This window comes from Rhea pennata, chromosome 6 (assembly GCF_028389875.1).
Source record: "Rhea pennata isolate bPtePen1 chromosome 6, bPtePen1.pri, whole genome shotgun sequence".
NCBI classification, from domain to species: domain Eukaryota; kingdom Metazoa; phylum Chordata; class Aves; order Rheiformes; family Rheidae; genus Rhea; species Rhea pennata.
Genome location: NC_084668.1, coordinates 16,111,014 through 16,137,278, shown reverse-complemented (window position 1 = coordinate 16,137,278; position 26,265 = coordinate 16,111,014). Strand labels below are relative to the sequence as shown.

The following is a 26,265-nucleotide window of genomic DNA, read 5'->3' as shown; positions in this document are numbered from 1 at the left end:
CAGAGGTGAACTAATAAATAGGGATAACAGTTATATACGGATGTCTACAGGTAGCCCATACCTCAGAGGACACATCACTGATCACTATAACTATTTAAGGACGACAAGGTAGAAATTATGTCATGAATAAACTTCCAGAAATGCTCTAAACCTGAAGGAGTGTGGCTGCGTTGACTGCAATGAAAGACGAGATGGCTCTGCTTCGTAATGTTAAAATCACAATAAAGCACACTCTGTGCCTTGTGTTGTTGCCTTGTACGTTGTATGCAAGTTCTATGAATTAGTCTCCTTTCAGATGAATGGAATACTGATGGTTACTGCTGACTTCAGTTCCTTGTTTTACTGGCATTTTATTTTCTCTGAGTATTCACATGTCCGTTTTAAACAGTATCTGCGTTTTTAATGATTTTAGTGCAAACAAGAAAAAAAAATAACCTGCTTAGAAGTCAAAGCAAAAGTGTGGACTTAACAACATAGTTTCTATGCTGAGACTACTGCCACCTCCTGAAATTCCTCACAGGGGACAACAGGTACTTTTCTTGTGAAGTTGTTGAAAGACAAAACGTTCAGGCCTGAAACTTTTTTTGAAATAGTTGGCTAGAAACCCTCTTTCCTAGAATGATTTTGATGAAAAAGAATTAATTCACTGTGAGTAAGTAGAAGACAGAAGAAGTAATTGTCCCCTTATGAATTTACTGCAAAAACACAGAAGGAAGTTAGTGCCACTTGCAAAACTGCAGCTTTACCATATAAAATATCTTTCTCACTACCATATCAATGACAGCAGATGCATTCACCATATTCTGCTTCACACTATCTTAATGATACATGGGTCCAAAAACTACCATATTGATAAGCTGTGAGCAGCAGTTTTTAGGAAGGGTGCATTCATTTCCTCTCTCAATGTAGAAATTATAATATGAAAACCATTTTTAAAACTGGAGAACTACAGCCTGAATTTGAAAACAAATTTCACTCTGATCTGTTGCTCAGTAGTTTTAAGTTTTTGCGGTAACTGTTCCTAGAATATACCAAATGTAAATTTGCTATAAAAGGTCTTTGTTTGTTGTAGGATTTGTCTTCATCTTTCCTGTCTAATGAATAAATGTTCTCATGTATGACATGGAATTAGCCTTTCATTTACTTCCAAGGAATACTTGCACTGAATTTCACATTCATCAGCAGTTTTTAATTTCTTTCCAGAAATAAATATTTTATGAATAATTATCTGTGAAGCATCTTTAGATAAATATTAAAGACATACTGTAGCCACATCATGCAGAAATGTAGGAGGAAAGGGAAACTCCGGAAGTAATCTAGACTAATATACCCAGACCTTGCCTGATAGATATTTATCAAACCTGTCCTTAGGTTTCAGTGACAGCAATTACATAATCTCGAGTTAACTTGTTCTGATTAAAGGCTAAGTGAGTATCTACCCAAGATCTCTTGTGCCTGCAAACTAAGCCTATTATTTTTTTGTCTTCTCTCTCTTACCTGCACATTTTTTTAAAGAAAATGTATTCATCTGAAGGCTGTCATTGTATCCCTACTAGATTTCCTTCCTAAATGAAGTAAACTCTCAATTTTTATATATATCCACGTATTTTTTTAAAAAACTTCTCATTTTTCTTGTCATTGCTCTCTATAACCTTCCAAGCTTGATATTTATTTTGAAGGCAGTTTTAGCTTAGACCAACGTGTATTTTGCAAATATTAAGGTTTTTATTGTGTGCCTTTTATAACTGTAGTATTTACTGCTGTATCTACAAAGACTGATGCGTGTGTCTAGCTTTATTATTACAGGTAAATTTATTTCAGCAGAGTTCTTCCTAGGGATCAAATTAAGCATGTGCACAAATCTAAATTGGATTTTGGCCCAAGAAAATATAAATGTAGAATAAACAGAGGAGAAGGAAAAGAAAGACAAATAACTTTGAAGCTCACTAGATTTGCTTATGACTAACTTGCTGGAAAAGTAAGTTCCGCAAATGTGGCTCTTGCTTGAGACTTTCCTCTGTCCTGAAGTTTTACATGAACCTTTGATTCAGTTATAACTGAGGTGCTATCTGGCACATAATTTCTGAAACCAATCAAGATTTTACAGATTATCACTGATATCTTCACAAGTATTCAGCATTAAGTATGAAGACAGCAGGAAGGCTTTTCAAATATTGTACAAAAGAAACTGATATGTAATTTGGAACTCAGATTGTGTGTGTGTGGTTATAAATATATGCAGCTGAATTGAGAAAAACTGTGGTGGGACAATGTATGCAGTTAACAAGCATTGCATTTTCTACAGAATTCTCAATCTACTCAAATATAGTGTATCTAGAAGATGAAACTTTTTGCAGGACGAAGAACATCCCTGGATACCATATTTTACAGTAGCTGTTTGCAATGTTACCCTAGAAAACGACTGCTACTTGTGTGTGGATGCTAAAATGTTTTCCACGTATGCTATGGATGATGAATGGTACCAGGAAAACTTCACACAGACAGTATAGTATTTTCTAACATATGGGAAAGAATTAATGCTACGGGAAAAAAATAGCCCTAAACCCACCTTTTTGATGAAGGAGAAAGGATAATCCATATAGGAGATTTCTGCCAAATCAATGGGGGGAAAGGGGAAAACTAAACTTTGCCTGTATGCTTAATGAGTAAATTTATCTGATTTGAATTATACAAAATAATAGGTCCATTCTATTCAAGTCTCATCCCAGACCCACCCCCCTTTTCCAGCCCTAGGGGAGGGAGCGTTAAATAATTGTCTGTGTAAACTGATGCTCATACAGCGAGAGTTTGGAGAAGTGCTGCTTGTACAAGTTAAAGCAGGCACTGAAGAAGGAGCAACTAAATAAAAGCAGCTGCAGGGACAAAGTGGACCTTTCTGAATTTTCCTCCTTTTTCTTCTCTTTTCCTTTTTTTTTTTTTTTTTTAAAGATGTCTTTCTTCACGAGGGTTTTGAAAATGAAATGCAAGCGGACACTTGAATCTGAGAGAAGGACTTACTTTCACCACGCGATTTTTGTCAGCAGGTTTCACCAGCTGCCCAAACTTTCCAGCAGCCCGTCTCTGGAGGTGCAAAATAACTCGCCGGGGAACAAAGAGGAGGAGGAGGTGATGGCAGGCTCGGAGAGCGCAGGAGAGCTGCTCCAGCCCACCGCCACCCGCCAGCTCCGCCGGGTGAAGAGCCTGCAAGAAATGCCGGGACCCAACACGCTCTACAATCTCTACGAGTTCTTCTGGAAGGACGGCTTCGGCCGCATTCATGAAATCCAGGTACAGCTTAGCTGGCTATTTATTAAGTTATTCACGGCAAGATTACTTAAGCCTTTCTCCCCCCCCCCCCCCCCTTCGTAAAACGTTGCTTAATCATCGAGTTAGCAGCACCGCAGCGCCGTGTTCCTGCTGTTACGAAAGAGTCGGGATTAAGAGGATCCCCATTCAATCTCCATGTCCCTTAGCGCTTCGAGGTTTAGCGTTTTTGTGTTTCGAGGAAGCGCCTACGACTAAGTTGCTTTCCGGCCGTAGATAGCCGGTTTGTAAAATGCGTGCTAACAGGAGCTCCCTCCCGTGTCGGGGGGGTGACTGCCGAGCCGGCACCCCCCGAGTTGTCCCCCCTCTTTTCATGTTCGTGCGCATTTTGAGTTTTTAGGTAGGTGCCTTACACTTGGGGGAAAAAAAGAGAAAATCTCCCATCTTCTTGAACTTGGTTGTTTCACAAGGTTGCAGGGGACTCGTTTTTGGCGGGCGAAGCTGGGAAATGCGGGCTCTCCTCCAATCTCGGAGCTGAACGCCCTGCCGCCCGCGGCCGCCCTCAAGGTGAGGCCGTGCCGGCACGCAGAGCCGTGTTTACACGGACGGCCTCGGTCGTGCCGCGGCTTGCGGCTGAGGCACCGCTTGGAGGGCGGACGTGCAGCCGTCGGCGGGGAGCGCTCCCTGCGGCACCGCGCGGGGGGCAGCGGGGCTCCCTCCGCTTCCCTCCCTTCAGCTCGGCCCGAGACCATTTTGTCTCTTCCACCTCGACCCTCTCCCCTTTCATTAAATATCCTCCGCGTATATAGGTCCCCTGAGGGGGCGGTAGATGTGCCTGGCCCCGCCGGCGGAGCTGCGTGCGCGACCCTCCCCTCAGCGGGAGGCGGGCGGTTTGAACCCGTCCCGGGCGGGGCCGGGGAGGGAGGCGTCCGCGCGGGGCCAACGGTCGCTGCTCGCGCTGCCCCCCCCACCCCCCCCGTGCTGGAGGCGAGGCCGGGGAGCCCCCGCGCCGCCGGCCTCCCGCCCCCTCCCCTGGCGCCCCCATTGGCTCGCGCGGAGGCGGCGCGGCGCGGGGGGAGGGGCGGCGAGGCGGCTGCCGCCGGGGGGAGGGAGGCGGCCGCGGCGGGAAGCGGGGCCTGGCGGCGGCGGGAGGCCCCGTGCGGGATGCGAGGAGCCCCTCAGCCGCCCCTGGCGGCGGGACCCCCCCGCCCCACGATGCTTCATGAGCGGCTCGGCCGGAGCCCCCCCCCTCCACCCTCAGCCGCCATCACCTGGCGTGTGACAGCTCTTCCTCCTCAGTACGCGAGGCGGCAGGGACAGTGAAATAAATCTGGACCAGGGTGGGGCGCGTGAGGGCTGAGAAGTGCCCGCTCGCTTCCGGCATCGCCGCTGCGGCGGCGGCTGACGCGCCGCGGTGCGTCTCCTCGCTCTGTCGCGGCGCGGGGGGTGGGTGAAGCGCCGCTTTGCGGGCTTGCCGCGAAGGAGGGGGTGGGTGAGCGGGTTTCTTAGGTACTGGCACGGGCGGCTTTTCCCGTAAGGCTGCCTCATGCTGTAGAAGGTGTTTTTGGTTGCTTGGCCAAACACGGGGGTTTCGTTGCTGAAAAGCCGCATTGCCTCTCGTGAGGCCCTTTCCCCACGCGGTCCAAGTGATCGTAAGGTGGGCACTCGCACTTCAAGAGGGTAAAGCAGTGGTTTTCACCCCTTTCCAATTGTGGGTTCAGCTGGAGGTGCAGATATATTTGGAAATTAAACCTGTGGCATTTATTAATTTCGCTTTTCTTAGTCCCCTTTTGTAGACCACTTAGACTCAAAGGCCCCCTCAAGAGGTCCGTTGGCTGAAAACTACTGAAATAAACTGGAGGGAGAGTTGAGAAGTAAAAAGAATGAAAGAGAAACCAGACAAAACAGGACAGAACTATAAAAAGCCTGACGATCAAAACTGAAAATTAGGGTTTACATGAAAGATTAAAAACACCAGAAAGAGCCAGGAAACGGGAGAGGGTGAGCAAAAAATGGCTGGCTCTGTTGTAATTTTCATTTAGATTTCTAAGAGAGGTTAAGGTCTTCAGTCTGTGCTGAGTTTGATGACAGCCAAACTAGATTTCTTACAGTGAATTACTTAAATGCTTGCTAACCAAGACACATGCAGATGAAATTTTTCGTTGCAATAGCGAAAGCTTTTTGATACGTTGTATTCCGTATTTTCTCTGTGTCTGTGATGCGGGACAGAATTGGAGAGGTACTCGCAATATGGTCATAACACTAACATGTTGAATTCAAATTTTGACTGCTCTAAGTATGAAACTTAAAGCTTTGAAAATTATTCAAAATATTAAAAGGTATTAAAAAAGACTTAAGTTGTACATCCTTTTCACAACCACCAGCTGATAAATTTTTTTTTCCTTTTTAATTAATATAATTTATAGAAATGATGGCAGGAGGAAGGATAAGGAAGAGTTGAAATATGATACTGGTTTTTATTCTGTTGAGAGACTCAAAAAACACAAATCATAGATGGCCTCTTCGCATACATGCTGGATGCAAACAGGCATTAACTGGATTAATAACAGTCTGTTAAATTTAACAATACAGTGAACATCAGGAATGAATTAATCTGAAACCTTTTGGTAACCAGCACAGCTACTTAAATGATGTCCTCTGACATGCGCAAATATTCATAGACTATATGCAGAAGGGGTGGGGAAGCCGAGCATTTTTTCACAAAGGAGGTTCTGTTCTCAGTAACATGATTCTGGTTAGTCCTGGCCAAAGCAGTAAAGCCTACAGGCCATTATGACAAAGGGAAAGTACTTTTAATTTGATGAAGTTAGATAGATCTCTTGTGTCTCATCAGAACTATACAAGTATATAAATAAAAGATGAAGGAGAGGGGCTTGGATGCTGACAGTCTGAATTTATGATAGGTGAAGGAATGTATGGTGAGACAATAAAGTGTAATTTTTAAGGTGTGGAACAAGGGATAGGAAACCTATGTTGTGACAGAAAACATCTAACAAATAAAGGGCATTTCTTTAAACATGAGATTGATACACAGAATACTATTCTACTGAAAGCAAAAGAAGTCAAAATACCTTGTCCTTGTTTGTTTCTGGTTTAAAATTAATATTTCATTTATTTGATTGAATAATTATATATTCGATTTATTTTTTTTTGTTGAAGTTACTCCTAGCATGTAAACCTCATGATAACCAAAAAAAGCAAGCTGTTCCATGAGTAGCAAAATTAGTTGAATCTGTTTTTCTGTGGTTTATGACCTGGATCCCCCTCTCCCCACTGCCTTTTCCTTACAACATTTGTCTCCCAAGCCTTGCCTTCCTTAAAAGACTCTCATACTTTCCCTTCTTTCCCTGTTCAGTTTTATATCCCCAAAGATATGCCTGGAGCAAGAGATTTTTCAGGCTTTTAAAGTGCTTATTCATTGATTGGTTTGTAAATAGTAGTTGGTTAGCAGGAGACCAAACAGAAATGGTAACTCTTGAATTCCCACTGTAGCATTTCCCTCATCAGAGATACACGTCGCTCATTTGAACCCAGATGCTGATTTTTAAAAATAATAAGTTGTAGGAGGCTTTTATGTCTATGTTAAACTTGACTGAAAATGAACTGTGTATTCCAAAAGTAATTATGAGAAGACTAACAGCACAATTGTACAACTCTGTTTTATTTGGAAATGAGGCAAAAACAGTTACATGTCTGTAAGTGTTTCGTACCATATGCTAAGCAGTGGTTCAATTGTCTCAATCATACTGTTGACAATTAAACCCTTAATCTCTGTAACCAGGACTAATTAAAACTTCTTTCATGAATTAAACTTGGGTCAACACTAGACTTTTACTAGCATAGTTGTGTCAGATGTTTGATTTACAGTCAACATGCTTCTGCAAGCAGATGTCTCTAGATCAAATGCAAGTAAAGGATCAAACTTTGCCAGTTTAACTTATTTTGCTGCTTTAAACTGAAATCCTTTCAGATTTAAAACCAACTCAAATCCACAATCCTAACAATATATTTAAAAATACTCTTATGTCTGAACTATAGATTTTTTTCCTGCAATGTGTCTACTGTTATTTTATTATTATTATTATTAGTTAAGCCTCATTTTTTCCTGAAATGATTTTGTGGCTATATTCCAAGTGAATTCCTGAAAGCTGAGTGTTTCATTTCATGACCAGCTCAGAATGAAATTTGCCTAAAATAATCACTAAGATTTTGTGGAACAGTGATATAATTTCACGAGAAAACTTTTTTGTTTCTTTTTTTACATCATTTAATGTTTTCAATCAATTGCCTGTTTCTTGCCTCCGGCTTGAATCATACTACTTGCAGATCAGTCACTAAATAAACCTCATTGCAGGAGTAAGACTTTAGCTTTCCTTTCTTTGCAGAATTAATGTCCGTCTTCCTAAAATTTCGTCCTGATGAATCTAACCCAAAATACAGAGTTTATCACTGGACTGTTACACTGTTGTAGTCCTGGGTTATGACTGTCCTTTTTTTTTTTTTTTTTTTTAATAAAGAATAAACTGATAGACTAAATGGTTTGTTTACAAAAGACCTTAAAAGTAAGATTACCTTATCTCTGTGTTACGCATTTGATTTCACCTTATTGACATCCACGGTTTGATTTTTTTCAGATTTTTTTCTAACTTTTACTTGGTCTGGAGATGCGTTTTATTCAATTCTTCAAGTCCGTTCATCTTCTCAGTATTTGGTTTCACTAACCCTTCATGCCTTAGTCGTTTGGGTCTTTTCAGTCAGAGGTCCTGAATGGTGTGACCTCTCTGTTTTTCCAGTGAGTATTTCAGAATAGTACTTAGATGCTTTCCGTGACACTTCAAATCATTCTTTGACTGCAGATGTGGGGATCAAGTTTTAGATGAAACATATTGATTTACTGTATGACAAATTGTCAGTTTCCTTTTTCTATTAATCTTTAATAATATTTTACTTCTGTTTCTCTTTGTTGGTGATACTGTAGCAAAAGCACACTCAGGAATATGGGAAGATCTTCAAGTCTCACTTTGGTCCCCAGTTTGTTGTATCCATTGCAGATCGAGATATGGTTGCTCAAGTCCTCCGGGCAGAAGGTAGAGCACCGCAAAGAGCTAACATGGAATCGTGGCAGGAATACAGAGACTTACGAGGAAGAGCTACAGGACTTATTTCTGCGTAAGTTGTTACTCCTTAATTTTCTGAGTTTTGTTATAAAAGTATGTTAATTTTCTGAAGCATTGTACAAATCATCTGGGAGTTCAGGCTTATCTGTGTAGGGAAATTTGTATGTTTAGCAGGGAGGATGAATGTTACGAATTTATGGTGAGTTGTTTATTCTGCTATAACTTTTCAAAGGGACCCTAATGGTGCTTAGTTTGAATATGGAGTAAGCTACCTCATATAAAAACATTCCTGGAAAATGTGTCTATTAGGTAGAGATGTCTGAGCTGCCTCAATTATCTGAAAGCAGTATCGCAGAGTAGGACTTAATAGCTTTGGCACTGCATTGCACAAACATGGTTTTATTGCTTCAGATCTAAGCTGATACATCAGCTTGGCAGTGTGTTTTGTGGACTTACCACCTCAAGCTGACATTAGCTCTGTTGTTCACCAAAGTGCCCGCTCAGTAGAGTAATGCAGGGAAGTCACTGTATGGTAAATTCACACTGTAGTGCATTCCCAGGCAGATAAATCTTTGTACGTGATCGATTCTAGAAGAGTTTTCTATCTTTTAGAGCCTGCATAAACTCTCTGTGCATGTGGGTCTTGTTAATTGCTGGTGGGAACTACTCAGTCACCATTGACATAAGATTTTTTTTTAAGAGGGAAACTAATTATCTGAGTCCTGGCCAGTCTCTCTCTTTCACAGTGGCAAAAGGCTTTATGTGTTAGACCTCAGACTGGAACCTTAAACTACAATCCAGACTAACAGCTGTCTGATATTTTGTGAAATGGAATCTTAAATCAAGAGATACTTGGAAAATGTGTGTTAAAGAAATTGAATTCTGCTGTTAGCCAGTAAGTTTCTAGACCTTCCAGCATCATTATTTCAGCTGAAAGAATTTAATCAGAAATGAATTGCTTACATAACAATTTGAAATATATGCATAAAATACAAAAGAAAGATATTCCCGTCACTGCTGTTCTGCACTACTCTGCTTATATGAAACATGCAGAGGCTACAGCTCAAAATTTTAGCCTTTGTCACAAACATTTCAATACATAGCTTAGCAAAAAGAGAATCTAGCTGTAAGTAGTTTCTCTATGGATACCCAGCTTGTTGGCTTTTATGTCTGAATCTGAAAAACACTTTGACAAGCTCATTGCAGCTGGAGGTAGTGATATGCATAATGTAATATTGTGAATACAGTTGAATTGTATCATTTCAACTCCAGAACTTTTCACTTCCACATCATTTATGTATTTTTTAGTATGTTGTCGTCTGTATTGAAACTGACTCTAGCCTCTCAGGAGTTGGAATAAATGCCATTTGTCACAAAAAGTATATTATTTTCTATATTTAGAATTAGCATGCCTCAGGGAGATATATCAGTAACTGAATTTATAGTACTAGATCGTATAATTGATTTGTCAGATCTGGATGAGATACGTGCCTTTGGCAATTATGCACCAGTTCTATTAAAAACAAATTTGCAGACTATCCAAACATTTAAATTAATTTTAATAAAAAATTTTGCAAATCCAAATTTCTTGTCAGTACTACTAGAATACTTATGGAGACACTTGTCAAATTCAGAATATTGAATGGGCAAGTTCTGCCACTCAAATCAGAGATTAATTTATAGGTGTGCATTTGTGACATTGTGAAATTAATAAATGCGGAATAAAAACATAGGAGTGGAAAACCAAATAGATGTTATCATCCTCTCCATTATTCTTATTCCATCACTTGGTTTTTCACCTCCTAATAAAAGTGTAAACAGCTTTCATTGTGGAGCTCCTACCCAGCTAGTGATTGTCAAGGAGAACTGTGAATAAACATTATTAATAATTTCTTCTAGGGAGGGGGAACAATGGCTAAAAATGAGAAGTGTACTGAGGCAAAAAATTCTGAAACCCAAAGATGTGGCTGTTTTCTCTGGAGGAGTCAATGAAGTTATTACAGATTTAATTAAAAGAATCCACACCCTCAGAAGTCAAGAGGACGATAGGGAAACAGTGACCAATGTTAACAACCTTTTCTTCAAGTATTCAATGGAAGGTGAGCCCAGACTGTATAGTAGATGTATAGAAATTGGATGTTAAGTTGTGTACTTATGGTTAGGCATTTTTGTCATAAACAACTACTGCCTCATGGTGATTAATTTGAAGAGGGAAGCTTGATATTCTGCATTCAGGGATCTACTAGTAGAAATCCTTCAGATAGTCCAAGCAGATGGTACCTTCTAGTAAGGGATAATTCCTGTGGAAATGCTGATACATATGCAAAATATAAAATCAGTGCCCTAACCAGTTTCAGTACTCTGTATTTCTTTATTAACACCTTTATTCTTGAGAAATTAACCTAGGAGTCTAGCTTTTCAGACATGTTAAGAGTCTTGCTAGTCATATTGCAAATCAGGGTGTGAGTATGGTTTGTCTAAATTCTGTTCATAGTTTCGTGTGGGAAAAGATACTGGTTTCCACTGTGTACATATGTTCTTAGTGTGGGATTGCTCTGCTTTCCTTTAAATTAGCTGGTTCTTGCTACCATTAATGAAAGGATATTGTGCTAGATGGAACCCCAGCCTGATCTAGTGTGACATTTCCTGTATTATAGAAATTTAATGGTGATTCACATTTCATGCATTCCTTTAACTGACTTCATATAGCCTGTTCTTGTTGTATGTATATGCCTTTTAAAAACATTGACACTCTTTGATGAGCGACAGCTGAATAATTTGAGATTTGCAACACTTCGGAATTCCTGACCTATACTATATCAAATGGCTGTTTCTCTGGTAAACTAATCTGAGTCTGTGCTACATGAATAATATCTAAAAGTGGCACTCAGCTAAGAGTTACCAATTTTAAGGAATTTTAAACTTTTGAGCTTACAGATTCAGTTTAACTGATAGGTTAGTTTAATTTAAATTCTTCACATTCTTTTAGCTTTTATAACTGGTGCCTGGCACACACCTATTTCACATTTGAAATCCACTTTCAGTTAACTTTTACTGTCAACTACTCAGTGACCCACTGTGTAAGATTTCTTGAAAAGACTATCTAAAAGTTTTTTTTAAAAAAAAAAAAAAAAGTCATGAGAGCAGGCAGTTATTTAAAGGGGTACAACAGAAATTAAAGGTACAGGAAAACATCTCCACAACGAGGAAAATTAGGAGAGTCAGAGTGAAATGAAAATTGCTAAATTTTAGCAACTCTTTGTAAGTTAAAAAGAAACACACAGAAGAGAACAAATAAGAAGATTTCTAAAATAAAAGTAAATATTCTAGAGATTTTATGAAGAGTTTGAGGGAAGACTGGACAAGATCAAAATTAAACATCTATTGGACCTGTTTTTAATAGAAAAAACAGAGAAAGAGAAGGAGAAAAAGGAGGTTAAAGAGTTAATAGATCAGTTATCCTGACTACGGTTCCTGAAAAGGTATAACTATTGATACAGACAAACCAGTAAAAAAAATTACCTAGAAATCTGTGCTCGGAAAGCAATTAAAATGGTTTGCTGTCATACTGAGAGGGAACTTTGATTAAATCCAGAAGGTCAGTTTATGGTCCAGTTCTGTCTAATATTTTCATTAGTAATTTGGGTACATTTATGAAACTGAACAGAAATACCTCAGGCACACTAGAGGACATGATTTCAGTTCAGAATCAAATTGATAATTTAAAGAAATGGCCCAGAGCTGGGAAGAAGAATTTAGTAAAAATATATACAAAGTACTGTTCTTTGGAAAAAAAAAAAGGAATTCACAATGGGCAGCACTGCCATACTGCAGGAAATCATAGTAAGTCACAAAGAAGAGAAGAGTCAGTAATGGCATTTGCAGTAGTGTCACACACATATGTCTAGAGGATGATACATACACATTATCTATTTACTTCTTGCTTACCCTGACAAAGAAGGACATAGCCACTGCTAGGAACTCCTGCATTATCACCAGCTATCAGAAATACCTTTGGCCTTAAACTCTCTGTTCACTGTCCTATAGGCAGCTGTAACAGATTCAGGATTTGTGGTGCAACACAGAACATATTGTAAGGTTGCTGTACTTCTTTCAGAATTCCTGGATATCATTTTGAGCTGAACATTATTGACATAGTAGCTACTGCCTCTCTAAAATGTTCAGCTGGGATTTGAGTATGTGTTTTAAACTTATATTTTATCTCTCAGTTACAATTATAATAACTAAACATTTTTGAAAGGCAGTTCTATAATTTTATTATTTTAATTCCTTAAAGGACTAGTATATTTATCTGTATGTGCATAGCAAATTTTTTGATCTCTTGTGTGCAGGTGTGGCAACTATTCTTTATGAATGCCGTTTGGGCTGCCTGGAAAACAACGTCCCACAGCAGACTGTTGAATATATTGAGGCTCTGGAGTTGATGTTTAGTATGTTTAAGACTACTATGTATGCAGGTGCTATTCCCAAATGGCTTCGTCCACTTATTCCAAAACCCTGGAGAGAGTTCTGCAGATCCTGGGATGGACTCTTCAAATTTAGTAAGATTCAGTAGTAGAAAAGTTCAGCTGTGTTCTGCATATTCTATGTGTGCATTTGAACAGGACTTCCTGCATTTCTCTTCTAGAATTATTGTAAGACTTTGTGGCAGAAGAGGTGTCACAATAGTGGGATGAAACATCATATGAGATATTAATTATTTGGAGTAACGAATCAGGAGAAGTTAGATGAACATGTAGACTACATATCAAAACAATTCTTTTTTTTTTCCATTGTGACAGAATGCAATAGTAAAATTTTCATATCAAAATTAGACTGACCATGGGAACAGTTTTACAAAATATTTTATTTTTAAACAATCTTGCCAGTACAGCTTAAATATTCCCTTATTTTATCCTGCTATTCGATTATTTAATTTTTAATGCCTAGTCGTCACTTGCAGTTCAGGTTCTATGCCAGGGCTTAATTTTCCGACACTCAAATTTTAATGAGGGTGGTTTTGTTGACCTCAGTGAGTTTTCAGTCAGCCACTGCGATCAAATAATCTCCCCTGCAGCTGACCAGGAAGTTTAAAAATGAGCTCTAGTATTTAATTAATAGAGCTCTTAATGGAGTTTATATATACTTACAAAGGTATGAGCTGAGAAAGAAATACACTGTTACACTGCAATATGTTTTTTGTAAACAAAACATTCCAGGCTATTTTATGAATCAGTTTTCAGTCATCCAAGTAAAGAGGAAGAGTCTTGTTTGTAATATTTTTATTTAAGATTCTGGAGGGTATAAAAGAAAACTGAACTTTCCCTCTGTGATGCAGGGAAGCTGCTTGCATCTCTGCATTTATTTTATTTTTGTCTTCCTTGAGCAGTCTTTAGTTTTATAATTTTTAATCTGCCTCCCTACCAACAGTAGTTACTAATGAATCTTATTTAATGGTTGTGGTGGAGTGGTTTCTTTGAGATATATTGTTTTGTTTTGTTTTGTTTTTAGGTTGCCATTTTTAAATGATTTCCCTTTATAAAGTGTTATTGTTCCCTTTTGTGGGTTAAAAACAACAACAGACCTCAGCTTTGTTTGAACAACAGCTGAAAATGGTTCTTGATGAATTTCTTCCATATGAAACTTTTTTGTCCTACTATTTCTATATTTAATCTTTATGAAAAGAGGTATTAATTAGATAAAATTACATGTTTTAACCAGGGCCATCACTGTATATGGTCTGTGTGGACTTCATAAAAGAGTATGTTGATTCTAGCTCTTTTTAATAATTGTATAAGGCACTAGCCTTCTGAGAGGTTCTTGTCTTCAAAGCACTTGTTTCACTGAAGATGCCATTTGTTGTAACCAAAGGATAAAAGGGACCAGTGGGTGAAGTGATTCAAAAGACGTATCATTTGCTGTAGTTTTTCAATTACTGTTATTACATGATGCTCCTCATCTTTGTCTTAAGTATGACTCGGTTCTGTGGTGTCCACCTCCTAGTTGCTGCCACCATCTTGTAGCAGCTGCTGTGTGCTAATTTGCAGTGTGCTCTGTAGGGGTCACCCTTTTTCACAGAGTCATCAGAAAAAACAGCCAGCTGGTCGTAAGCTCGACCCTGAGCTTCCTTTACTCCCAGTAGGAAACTACAGCATCTACTGTCCTCTCCCAAGCCTCAGCTCGTTCATGCTGTGAACGTCCCAAGGATCTCATCAGCTCAGTCTTCGCTTATCATGAATACCTAAGGACCTCCACCACCACTCTTTTTTTCCTGATAAAATTGTTTTAAATACCCTCCCCCCTTTTTTTTAATCAGTGTAGTGTATCATAAGGGAAAAGTGTGATTATTGAATGGAACCACCAGAGAAATAAAAATGGAGCCTTAAGCAATTGTTTTTAAATCCCAAAGGTCAAATCCATGTTGACAACAAATTAAAGGCTATTCAATCTCAACTGGACCAGGGAAAAGAAGTGAATGGTGGGCTACTCACATACCTCCTAGTGAGTAAAGAACTTACTTTGGAAGAGATCTATGCCAATATGACAGAAATGCTCCTGGCAGGAGTGGACACAGTAAGCTTATTACTATCATTTTTCTTGTGAACTGTTGTCTTCGTAAAGCAGTACCATTTGCAGCTATCTTCAGGGGAGTATAAATTATTTTTAAGGCCATAACTTCTGACACATTTGAATCATGGAATCTTTACAAGGCTCGAAAATACTTGCCACAGTGGGTAGTCTCTCTACTGTAATGAAGTCAGTGATGTTCTGTTCTAGCTGTGATTTATGTATGAACTGCCTAAGGAACTCGTTAATTGGGAGTCTGTTACACAGTTCATTAAATGAATGAAATAACAATTGTCTTTTACATTCATCTTCAATTTTCATACATTTTCTTTCTTTAGTTTGAATATCAGGTCAGTATTTATTGCTTTTTTAGACAGACCATAATAGAAAGCACTACTGAAAATTAGTATGAAAAAATTTGATCAATAATCTCATATGCAGAATTTGATAAATGATTTTAACATATGATAATTAACCAACTGATGCACACATTAAAGATCAGACGTTTGGCTTGTGCTGAAGTCTCTTAGGAGAGGGATGCTAGGCCAGCACTGAAATGATACAGGTAAGGCATGAATTCACTTTACCCCTTGTGCTGGCAGCATGGAGTCAGTCTGAGGCAGAGAACCTTCAGCATGGAGCCCAGTGGGAATGAGGCTAGAATATGAGGCATGCAACACCTACGGAACCATTTTAAGGGGGCCAGGTTAGATCAACTAATGGACTGGTCATCCCTAGTGTCATTAAGATCATGTCTATCTTTCACTCCTATTCTGTGAAATCAGTGTAGCATAGTGTGATCTGTAGCATGACAGCCAGAAGCATAAGAAAAGATAAAAATTGTTGTTTTACTACTTGTGCAATGTATACTGAATTACTTAGAATGTCAGTAAACACTATTATTGTAGTTGAATGTTATTTTTATAAAAAAGCTATGTAATTTAGATAGTTAGTGCTATGTAAGATTGTCTTTACTAGCCTTAAAGTAAAAAAGATTAAAAATGCAAAGTGGCATTATAGCAAAAATGCTCTCCTGATAATTTAATTTAGTTTTTTTTTTTTGATTTAAGAGAAGTTTGCTGTAAGAGAAGTTTTGACAAGAGAAGCAACACTTTCTGACTTCCAGAATAAGGAGAATATGTTTATTTATGTGCTGAAGGTTGTTCCACTGGTTGAATATGCCAGTGAATTTGGAGAGTTTTTTGATGTTTTGGTCCTAAGTAAAGCACAATCATTCATCCCATTCATTTTCTAGTCTTTCAGACCCTTAATTTTCCATTTTTAGTGTGTGAGAGAGTTTTCATTGAACTAAAAGGACAGTGTTCAAGTTCATGCCAGTGGGAGTCTGTTTTTCCGTTTGACTCAGCATCCTCAGCTGGCAACATTTTGTGAGAGGACTGTGCTTCTGATTTCTTCATTCCCATGTACAAGACAGAAATTGAGGGTGCCTTTTTTCCCCTGTTGCTGTCATTTCAGATCTCATTTCATCATAGAAACTGAAGGAGGTTTACAGGATTACAAAAGCTTTCAACAAAATTGTAAGGCTGTTTTGGGCTACAAAGCATTTTGGCTGTCCCTGGAACAGTGCTAATTTTTAAGAGGTTATGAAGGAGCTGGGAACCTGAGAAGAAACAGTGTTTATATCACAAGAAATTCTGTATGCAGTTGGCACAATTGCCAGTTCCTTTGAGGAATAATGCGTGGTTATATTTTAGCAAGGAACAGCCACTCAGTATTATGAGAAGAAAAGAAGGGTTCTGAGAATGGTACTTCTAGCATTTTACCACAGTTTGAAGACAAGACATAAAAGGTCACTGTCATGTCAAATTTGCTTTCTATTTTAGTCTTAAATGTAAGCTCCAAATAAGACATTTCCAGAAGTTTTGTGGTATTTCACCCATACACTGTTCACAACCTTAAGCTTTGTTTTGCCAATAAGTGAGAAGTTGAAAATGAAATCCTTTACTGTCTAAAAAATGAGATTGGTAGTTTATCTTCATTATACAGGTTAAAAAATACAATTAAAATTAATTAAATAAAATTAGGTTAGCGATTACAATTTCTCACTCTTAAATGCTGTAAGATATTGAAAACAGTAAAGATAAGGAACAGTATGTTTACAGTGTCATTTCTCCTGCCATACTTAGGAACACTGAAAATACATTATTTATGATAAGGTTTCTGTTTTCAGTGATGGTTGTAAGGGAAGCAGGCTCAAATAAGGCCCTTTGTTAGACCTTAATATCTGAATGCACCTGATAATAGAAACAGAAGTCCTGATTCTAGTATTTGGATGGAACAGTCCCTGAAATCCAGGTAATATAAACAAAGGAGTCATGATGGAATGAATGGTAAATATTGGACCACAAAAACGTGATGAGTTGGAAAACTCCATTTGGTTGCTTGTTAGTGCAGATGGAGGTTTACCATGCTCTCATAGTGTATTCTAAACCACAAATATGCACAGAAGTGCAATTTTTGCAGCTGATGTGGAAAAGAATTCAATAATGAGTTCCTTTAAATCGTCTTGTGCTCAAAGCTGAAGTGTGTTCTGCTGTGTATCCTATTTCTTCCTTTGTACAGATGTTTTTTAAATTATTTTCCACAGAGTAACTCTTTTCTGCAGTCTTGATGATTATAAAAATCATGAATTATTTGGGGGGGGGGGGAGGATTATTTTACCTACTTACATTAAAATGTTACATTAGAAAAATGAAGTATATATGATCATTTTAAATACATAAACTCATCTTTAAGTTTTCTTATGAAAACTATTGAAAGTTTTCATAAGAAAACTTAAAGTGAAATGGTTTAATAGTGCCATTTCACTCAAGTGAGATTTTAAGAGATAAAAGGTGACTACTGTGATGTAGCATCACTTACCAAAGGATGAAATATAATCTTAGCAGTATTAATATCAATTCTATTGTTATGCGGATGTTGTGAAGAGACTGCCATATACTTAAAATGGATCAAGTAGTGTTCTGAGTACCATTCTCTTGTTTCCTGTAAATTGTTTCTTTTGGGAGGAACGATAAAGGAATATATTGAAAACTAATAGTTAATTTAATCCATTACTGTTTATAGTGTTTATGTTTCAGTATTACTTGTGCAATTTTGTTTGCATTTGTCCTTTCTGTTGCTTTTTGATATTTTACTGGGAAAACACCAACATGAATTGTTTTTGTATATAGAAAATTTTTAGGTGGAAAAGGGCTGAAGTAGGGGATGGTGAAATCTGACAACATCCCACTGAGTCCAGATGTTAGTCATTGCCAATCTGTTTTATAACAGCACACACATGAAACAAATAATTGAAAACTGATTGTTTTTCTTGACTTGAAATTATTTTTAATCTACTCTTGTTGGACTTGATGATGATGGTAGTGGTTTCTTCCTTAGACTTCTTTTACTTTGTCCTGGGCAACATACTTGTTGGCAAAGCACCCTGAGGCTCAACAACGCGTTTATGAGGAAATAGTCAATAAGCTGGGGAGGAACCAAGTTCCTGTTGCTGACGATGTCCCCAAGATGCCTTTGATTAGAGCTGTGCTCAAAGAAACCCTGAGGTAAGTAGCAGGTGACTGCAAATCATTACTTAAAATGTTAAATTCTGTGTAGTTGTAATGACTTTCAAGTCAAAGCTAACGTTTTTATTTAATTATTGTTATTTGTTGCTTCTACTTCTATTTATTATAGCAGTAATGTGTACAGACATTTTCAAGCAATTAAATATGATAGTTTGTATAATGTTTATTTAATGTTTTTTTAAGCAAGGTAGAAATAATATCACATATTTATGCCTATTAAGGTAGGTAACTGAAAGCTTATTTTTGCCTGTAAAGTGTTAGTCTGTGTTATGGACTATAAACCCCCCAGCGCCTTGCCAGTAGATCTGGAGTGCCAGGGTGTCAGCAAGAATGGGGCTTGCCCAGGAGGGAGAATGAGATGGGAGCCCAGAGTGACCATAGCACAGGCAGGGCAGTGACATCACTGACCAGCATGCCTGTCCCACAGGATCTAGGCACAACTTGGCTTGTGGTCGCTGCCTCTCTTTGAGGTTGTGATTGACCTCTCAGGCAGGGTTATTGTGTCTGATGGTCAGCTGCAGGCACCTATTCTTACTGTTTTTCCCAAGATAAAAAGACTAAGTCAAGATATAGACTAGTTATTTTGCTTAAGGCCGTGTAAGAGATCCTTGTCAGAGCCTGAATTGGATCTTTTTCAAATGGTTTGTATATCTGCATAGTAATACTGTATATGTGTGCAGTCACTCAAGCTGTAAACCTTTTAGTTCAAGCAGTTTTGATAAAGTAGTCTCAAATTTTTCTATCCACATTTCTCTCACCCTCTGCTTGTGCAGGGTGTGCCTAGTGTAGGTAGGCGAGGTGATCTATCACTCTCATTGTCCTTCAGCTCAGGGTTGGACCACAGTTTCTTTGTTTTGATGAGATCTTTTAATTGTGTCACTCTAGCTTTAACATGTTTTCATAAGCTTCTCTTGGCTTTTTTATTTGTCTTTTACTTGGAGAAGCAATTTTTGTTTACTTCAGTGACTTTTGTGACAAAGGTATCTGAATTTAAGCCTTGTTTAACTTGTAAAAACTAAGTCCTTCTCTGCGGTGGATACATTTATTGTCTTGGTTTGGCCAATGACCACAATCTGTCCAAGTTTCAACTTCAGGGCAAATAAAGAGGATCAGAAGAAACTGAAGGTTGCCTCCTTAGCAGATCCTTCTTCTGTCTCAAGTCTGAATGTACCTACCAAAGTGATGGTCCTGTATCTTGCTGTAGATCCCCTCTCTTTACTGCTCGTGCTCCCGTTTTCTAAGACAGTGGAGATTGTGATAGACAGCAGCTCTGTGCCTTGTTAAGAATCTACCATAAGCTCTATACGCCTCCTGTACAACCAAAGAAATAGAGTGGTCTTTTACATCTCGGTACAGTGTCAAAAATCTTGGTGCCTGATTTTTTTTTTAAGGATCAGATTTTAGAGTTCTTGTTTTCCAGCTGAGATCTCAGCCTCCTCTTTTTCATAGATGATGATATCTTAATTATGAAGTCCTGACCAAAAAAGGGTCTGGAAAGGGATGGTCAGAAAAGGGAAGAGACATTCTTATCTCCATAATTTTATTCCCAGGGGAGTGGGCTCTGTGCCCCTCACTTTTCAGATGGTCCTATAGGATCAGACCACCTACAATACATTAGTTATGTAACATTGACTCCAGGCTGTTTCATATGCTATGGGGCTGTTCGGGACACTGCTGTACCTTACAACTTCAATGAAGAAAATGTGAAACTTTCTTTTATGCCATCTTTTTCAGCATCTACTTGTGTTCCTTCCATCTTATCTCTATAGAATAATTTTCTTTACATCTGCCTCAATGCTTTCTGGGAAGTCAACTTTCTTTTATTCCTACAGTATGTCCTAGTAAGTACAAATTCCAAGTCAAATTTCTCAGGAAAAAGTTTTGAGTCTAACTTGCTCAAGTCTGGATTGCTGTCAGTGATGTTATTTTTTACAAGCTAGTATGGTTTGACAGACCCTTACATCACATGCAGCTACCACTCAGTGTTACTGTCTATCTTCTAGCAGGTGATTCAGAACTCTTTATCCAACCTGTGCTGAGCTCTTTGACTGCCAAACAAATTGCTGAGCATAATTAAGAAAAACCATGTTCATCTCTCCCTGGCAAGGATTCCAGGAATAATGCACTAATGCCCCAAAAGTGTATTTCTCGCATGAACCTTCAAAGTACATATGAATCACCAGGCTTTATTACCCTGTTATTTTTTATGTCATACTCTATTTTATGAGAGATTTCTTTTTTTCATTAGAACAAGACTTCACTGCACTAGTAACAGCGGATGTAAAATAATAACACATTCTATTGTTTTTTATATTCTGTTCTAACTTCCTACTGTAAGCTACTCTGAGTGCAGGAAACAAAACACAAGAACTGCTGTTCTGTCAGATTTTGTGTAAGAATCTCTGCATTTTCTTGGGAGACAGATTGCTGTTGAAAACCTTCTATTTGAGGGCAAAGATATCAATTCCAAACCCATTAACTCAAAAGTTATACTGAGGTTCCACAGAATTTGTGCTGTGATTCTAGAGAGATACTTTTCTATTGAAACTTCTCCCAGCTTCAAAATCCTTGGGCTCCACAGAGCTGAATAACTTCTCTTTGTTTATTCCCCTCAAGATTGCAAGAAAAGAAGCATCTTTGACTTAGACTGTCTGTATTGCAGTCTCAGTTATCCAGATAACATAGCTGAATGTTCTTCAAGAAACATGAAGCTTTAGCACTACAAATCCACAAATTCCTCCACAGGCCCTGTTTCCTTTCCTTTTCTTTTTCTCTCTTTCTCTCTCCCCCCTCCCCTTTTTTTTTTTTTTTTTTTTTTTTTTTTTTGAGGTAGATTGTCCAGTCCCATTGGAAACTACCTTGCCCCAGTGGTGAGAGATATGTACTACCTTCAAACCTTATATCATTCAGTTTACTTCTTTGCAGTCCCCACCATGCCTTCCTCCTCTTCCTTTTTTTTTTCTTTTTTTTTTTTTTTTTTTTTGTCAAGGTGACAAGAGGCAATGGGCAGAAATTGAAGCCCAGGAAGTTCCGCCTGAACGTGAGGGGGAATTTCTTCACTGTGAGAGTGATGGAGCACTGGAACAGGTTGCCCAGAGAGGTTGTGGAGTCTCCTTCTCTGGAGATCTTCAAGGCCCACCTGGATGCAACCCTGTCTACCATGCTCTAGGTGACCCTGCTGAAAGGGAGGTTGGACTAGATGATCTCCAGAGGTCCCTTCCAACCTTACTGATCCTATGATTCTATATGTTAAGTATTCATGGTAAGCTAAGGGGATTTAAAAGAAGGTATCAGCAAGCCTTCTTCAGCTCTCTGTACTGCTAAAGAGCCTGCAGCTTGAGTGATTGATTGCACATGTGTGCATGTATAAATCAAATACATAAACAGACCAAATAGCTCAATCGCCAGTTAGTAGTAAATACTTTTTCTCAGGTATTAATCATATTCTCACAAATGCTTCATGGCCTTTTAATTTCCAAGATGATCTGTACTGCCTAAAAACCTTTTTTTCTGGGAATGTGTATCAGAATGGAATCTAAACTTTTAAAGTTGTATTAGTTTTTACTTTTTAACTTCTTATAAATATTGTCTCTAGATTATATCCAGTATTGCCAGGAAATGGAAGAGTGACCCAAAAAGACCTGATTGTTGGAGGATACTTGATACCTAAAGGGGTAGGTTCTATTGCAGTCCTCTAGAGAGAACAAAATTTAAATTTTTTTTTTGTGTATGAGATGCGATCTGTTAGAACATACATACAGTTGATTGATTTCAAAAGATGTCACCAAGTTAGAGCATTAAGAAGAAAGCATTATAATAATTTGCCCGTGTATATGGAAAAAAATAATTTTATAATTGACTTCTTGCTAGTTTTTTAAACATTACACCTTGACAAAAATGCAAGACCTTCCCCCTTAATAGAAACAGTATTTCCCACCCTCTAAGTAAATTTGCAATCTTGGCTTGTTCTTAATATTCTTGATGCAGAACTCAGTAGATAATATCTCTGTACCATATTACTATTTGATTAAAAAAAAAAAAAGAAAAAGCATGAATTTTGTTATTTTTGTCAGTTTTCTAATTCTTGGGTGTTAATCTCCATTGTAGAAGGAGTTTAATTTCCTTTTTAAATTCTTTTAAAATCTTTCCTTTATACTATTCAAAGATTACACAGAGATCAGGACAGAGCTGAACAGTTCTATTTAAAATGACAGGTTTCCTTTCCTTATCTTAGAGCAATGTAGCTTTAAAACAGTCAGGAATCTTAAATTACTTTATATTTATTTGGAAGCATCATCATTTATTATTGCTTTTCATCCTTTTTTTTCCCCCTTGTTTTGTATCTCTCTTCTCTGTTTCTGTCATAATACCTTTTTGAGACAGTTCTGAATTCCTATGACTTTTGTTTCCATCTCCTTCCCCATTGCATCTTCTCTAATATATTCAACAAAATTTGAAGATTATTGCTCTTGAACAGCTGAGAAAGGAGTTTATTTTTTTTTTCTTTTTTGTATCTTTGGGTTTTTTGTATCTTTTTTTCTTCTAGAATTTGTGAAAGATACTTAAATTTTACATATTCTTTTATCACCTCACAGGAATTAAAAATACTTTTTTTTTTTTTTAACCTGTATTAGATTTAACTAAATATAACTGTCATTTATTTCCTCAGACACAGCTGGCACTCTGTCATTATACTACTTCATACAGTGAAGAAAATTTCCCAATGGCAGATGAGTTCCGACCTGAGCGCTGGCTGAGGAAAGATACTTTGGACAGAGTAGACAATTTTGGTTCAATCCCATTTGGTTATGGCATTCGAAGCTGTATAGGAAAAAGAATTGCAGAGCTGGAAATTCATCTTGCACTGATTCAGGTTAGAAATCTGTGACAGCATTACAAGAAGAAAAATATATTGGTATGATTCTTTTCTCTGCATACCAGTTCTGGATATCATATTATGCACAAAATCTTACTTATTTATTGGAATGTTGTCTAGCACACTCATCCTGGAGAGGCTTAAGAAAAACAAAAATAATCATAGAGATGTAGTACAGTAGGTTTTTGTAAGCAAATTGCAAGTCTTCCTTAATGTATATTTGGGTGGTTGCCTGCTCACAAACAATTCAGTACTTACACAGAGGTAAAAATAGTTTTGATATCCTTGTTCTGACTGATATTGTGATAAGCAGTTTTCATATCCTCTTACTGACAATTGTATTAGGAGAAGTTTCAAAATCAAATGCTTAATTTTTAAATGTTCTTTGGTTATTCTGTCACTTACTACTCTTTCTTCTCTCTTTAACTATATTGTCATTTTATAAATACATAATATATAGATATAAATAATCAGTATTTCTAGTACATATTAACACATACTGTTTTGCACTGCTTCATTAAGTAAAGAAGGTGCTCTCAATGGCTGTTAAATTTTGTATCACTCACAAGACTCCCTCTGGCTCAGACATTCAGATCAGATTGTGCATGAGACCTCAAGATTTGGAAACTTGCTATAGTTACTTAACTATAAAAATATTTAGACATTGTACGTATTCAAAGCAAAGCTTAATTAAATTTACCACAGAGTACTTAAGGAATAAAAAAATTATCACACAATCCATTTATAAACACCTAGATGATATTTAAGTGATTTAAAAATAGAAGCCCATGAAACATGGAGTTGATCAATGCGAAGTTTTGTCAAACCTATCTAATTCTCTTCTTTGACTTAATTACTGATCTAATGTGGTAGAAATAGAAAAAATCATGTATTTTGTCTTTGGGAAGTATTTTCATGTGTTTCATGTGAACATGTTGTTCTCACGATTAAATTAATAAAATCTGTTTCAGTTGGAAGTACTTACAAAATGTGTGGTTGAAAAAGAAATATCCAGCGGCAGTAGCTATCAAGTATTTGCTCTTGAACTGGGAAAATATTTGAGTAAAATTCTATAGAGTCTGTCCTGGGTTTGATTTCAGTTGGTATTTTAATTAACAGTGTAAATGACAGATTAGAGAATACTTTTAGGGTTTGCACAGAATACACAACTGACATGAATTAGGTTAAAATCGGAGAATGTGAAAAAAGGTATTATGAAAAAAATGAAGAAATAGTCCTGAATCAAAAGGAATTTGTTCACTAAGGACAGGTGCCGTTGCTACTTAAGAATAAATCAAATGCATAAATACAAATCATTAAATAACTAGCTAGGCAATAGTACTGTAGAGATAGATTGAGGGATGTAGAAAAAATCAGTCAACAACATGATGATAATTTTGAAAAGGCATTGTCATTCTTAGCAAGTTCTTGCCATTAGCAGGCAGGTAATTTGTCAGAAAGAGCAGGTAATTTCTCTGTTTTACCAAATACCGGTGAAGCCTCAGTGGGCAATGGTGTACAGCTGTCTCTACATTTTAAGGACAGTACAGTCAAGTTGGAGGAAATTTAGGAGGCGATAACAAGAGTTAAAGGTGTGGAAAAGCAAATGAGATGAAAGTTTGATCAGTCTTCTAATACTTAATACTGGGTAGAGAGAAACAATGAATTGTTCACTATGCTCACTAGGAGAAGGCTAAGAGAAGATGGTCTAATTTATAGGAAGAAAAGGGTTTGAGATTAGATATTAAGAAAAACTTTCTGTTATAAATACATGGGACTTTCAGGGCTGAGGAGGTACTGATATTTCCTTTTGAAAGTTGGAGAAGAGATGACTGTTCAGTCATAAAACAAAGGGGTGTGCTAAAACTCTTGGATTTTGTTTTAGTCCATGATTTCTAATTTATGTTTGCAACTGGTCCTCTCAGTTTCACTAAAGTGTAAGTGTATGGAAATAAAAGCTTAATACATGGAAAACTTGTGTGACTGAATTATAGTGGTTTTCTTCTGGATAGGTTCTTATATCTGACGCCCCAACATATTATGATTGTTTCACTAGTGCATTGGACAGTTGCTGTGTCTTATTTGTTTTATTTTCCCCAGCCTAGGAAGAGAAATGTGCCATAGAATTTGGGCTTGTTATTGCTTTGTCTTATTAAAGCACCCACTGATTAATTTTAAAGAAAATGAAGTCAAAAACATGTAGAGAAAAAGCTCATGAGGAGGTTTGAGAGTTGCTCTGATATTTCAGACTATTTAGGCTAGTCTTGGGAAATTCGTCAGAAAAATGGGCTCTGTTTTGGTGGGGTTTTTTGTTTGTTTGTTTTTGTTTTTTAATAAAATCTCCTTCAATCAAAGGAAGAAGATTAGAAGGTTTTTAACAATAATCTTCACCTTGCAGCAACTTTCGTTTTTTTTCTATGTGGGGTTCATAGCAGTCAGACTCAGTGGAATTGACAACAGAAATGATAGTTGTGATGAACTGAGGCTGTTCAGTTTTCTTATCAAACATGTACTCTTCATCTGTAATTGTGCAACTTTTCTAATATTTGTCATATTTGTCTTTGCAGTTGCTACAGAAATTTGAGATCAAAATTTCTCCCAAAACTGAACCAGTTCATGCCAAAACTCATGGACTTTTGACTCCTGGGAACTCCATCAATGTGAGATTTTCTGACAGAGAGTGAGACTCAAATGTTTTGGAAATACTTAACATAGTTTTCATGGAAACAGATACATCTCATGGATGTTTGATCGTACTTGTTCTCTGGTTTATAGTTGTATAACAAAATGATCAAGTCTTGCATTCTGTTTTAGTTCTAGCAGTACAGTA

General features: G+C 37.6%; 1 protein-coding gene across 1 annotated transcript; it reads left to right on the top strand.

Annotated features, from left to right (window-relative positions):
* Nucleotides 1-2,949: 2,949 nt before the first annotated feature.
* Nucleotides 2,950-26,119, top strand: LOC134142238 (cytochrome P450 27C1). The gene is made up of 9 exons (XM_062579092.1): nt 2,950-3,288; nt 8,264-8,454; nt 10,302-10,501; nt 12,755-12,964; nt 14,812-14,975; nt 18,372-18,538; nt 22,155-22,233; nt 23,229-23,432; nt 26,003-26,119. The coding sequence occupies exons 1-9, from the start codon at nt 2,950-2,952 to the stop codon at nt 26,117-26,119; spliced, it is 1,671 nt and encodes a 556-aa protein (XP_062435076.1).
* The last annotated feature ends 146 nt before the right edge of the window (nt 26,120-26,265 follow it).

Excerpts from the sequence above, each read along its gene's own strand:
- LOC134142238 (XM_062579092.1), top strand. The coding sequence starts at position 2,950 with ATGTCTTTCTTCACGAGGGTTTTGAAAATGAAATGCAAGCGGACACTT. Across the intron at positions 8,455-10,301 it reads GCTACAGGACTTATTTCTGC|GGAGGGGGAACAATGGCTAA; the intron begins GTAAGTTGTTAC and ends AATTTCTTCTAG. Across the intron at positions 23,433-26,002 it reads TTCATCTTGCACTGATTCAG|TTGCTACAGAAATTTGAGAT; the intron begins GTTAGAAATCTG and ends TTGTCTTTGCAG.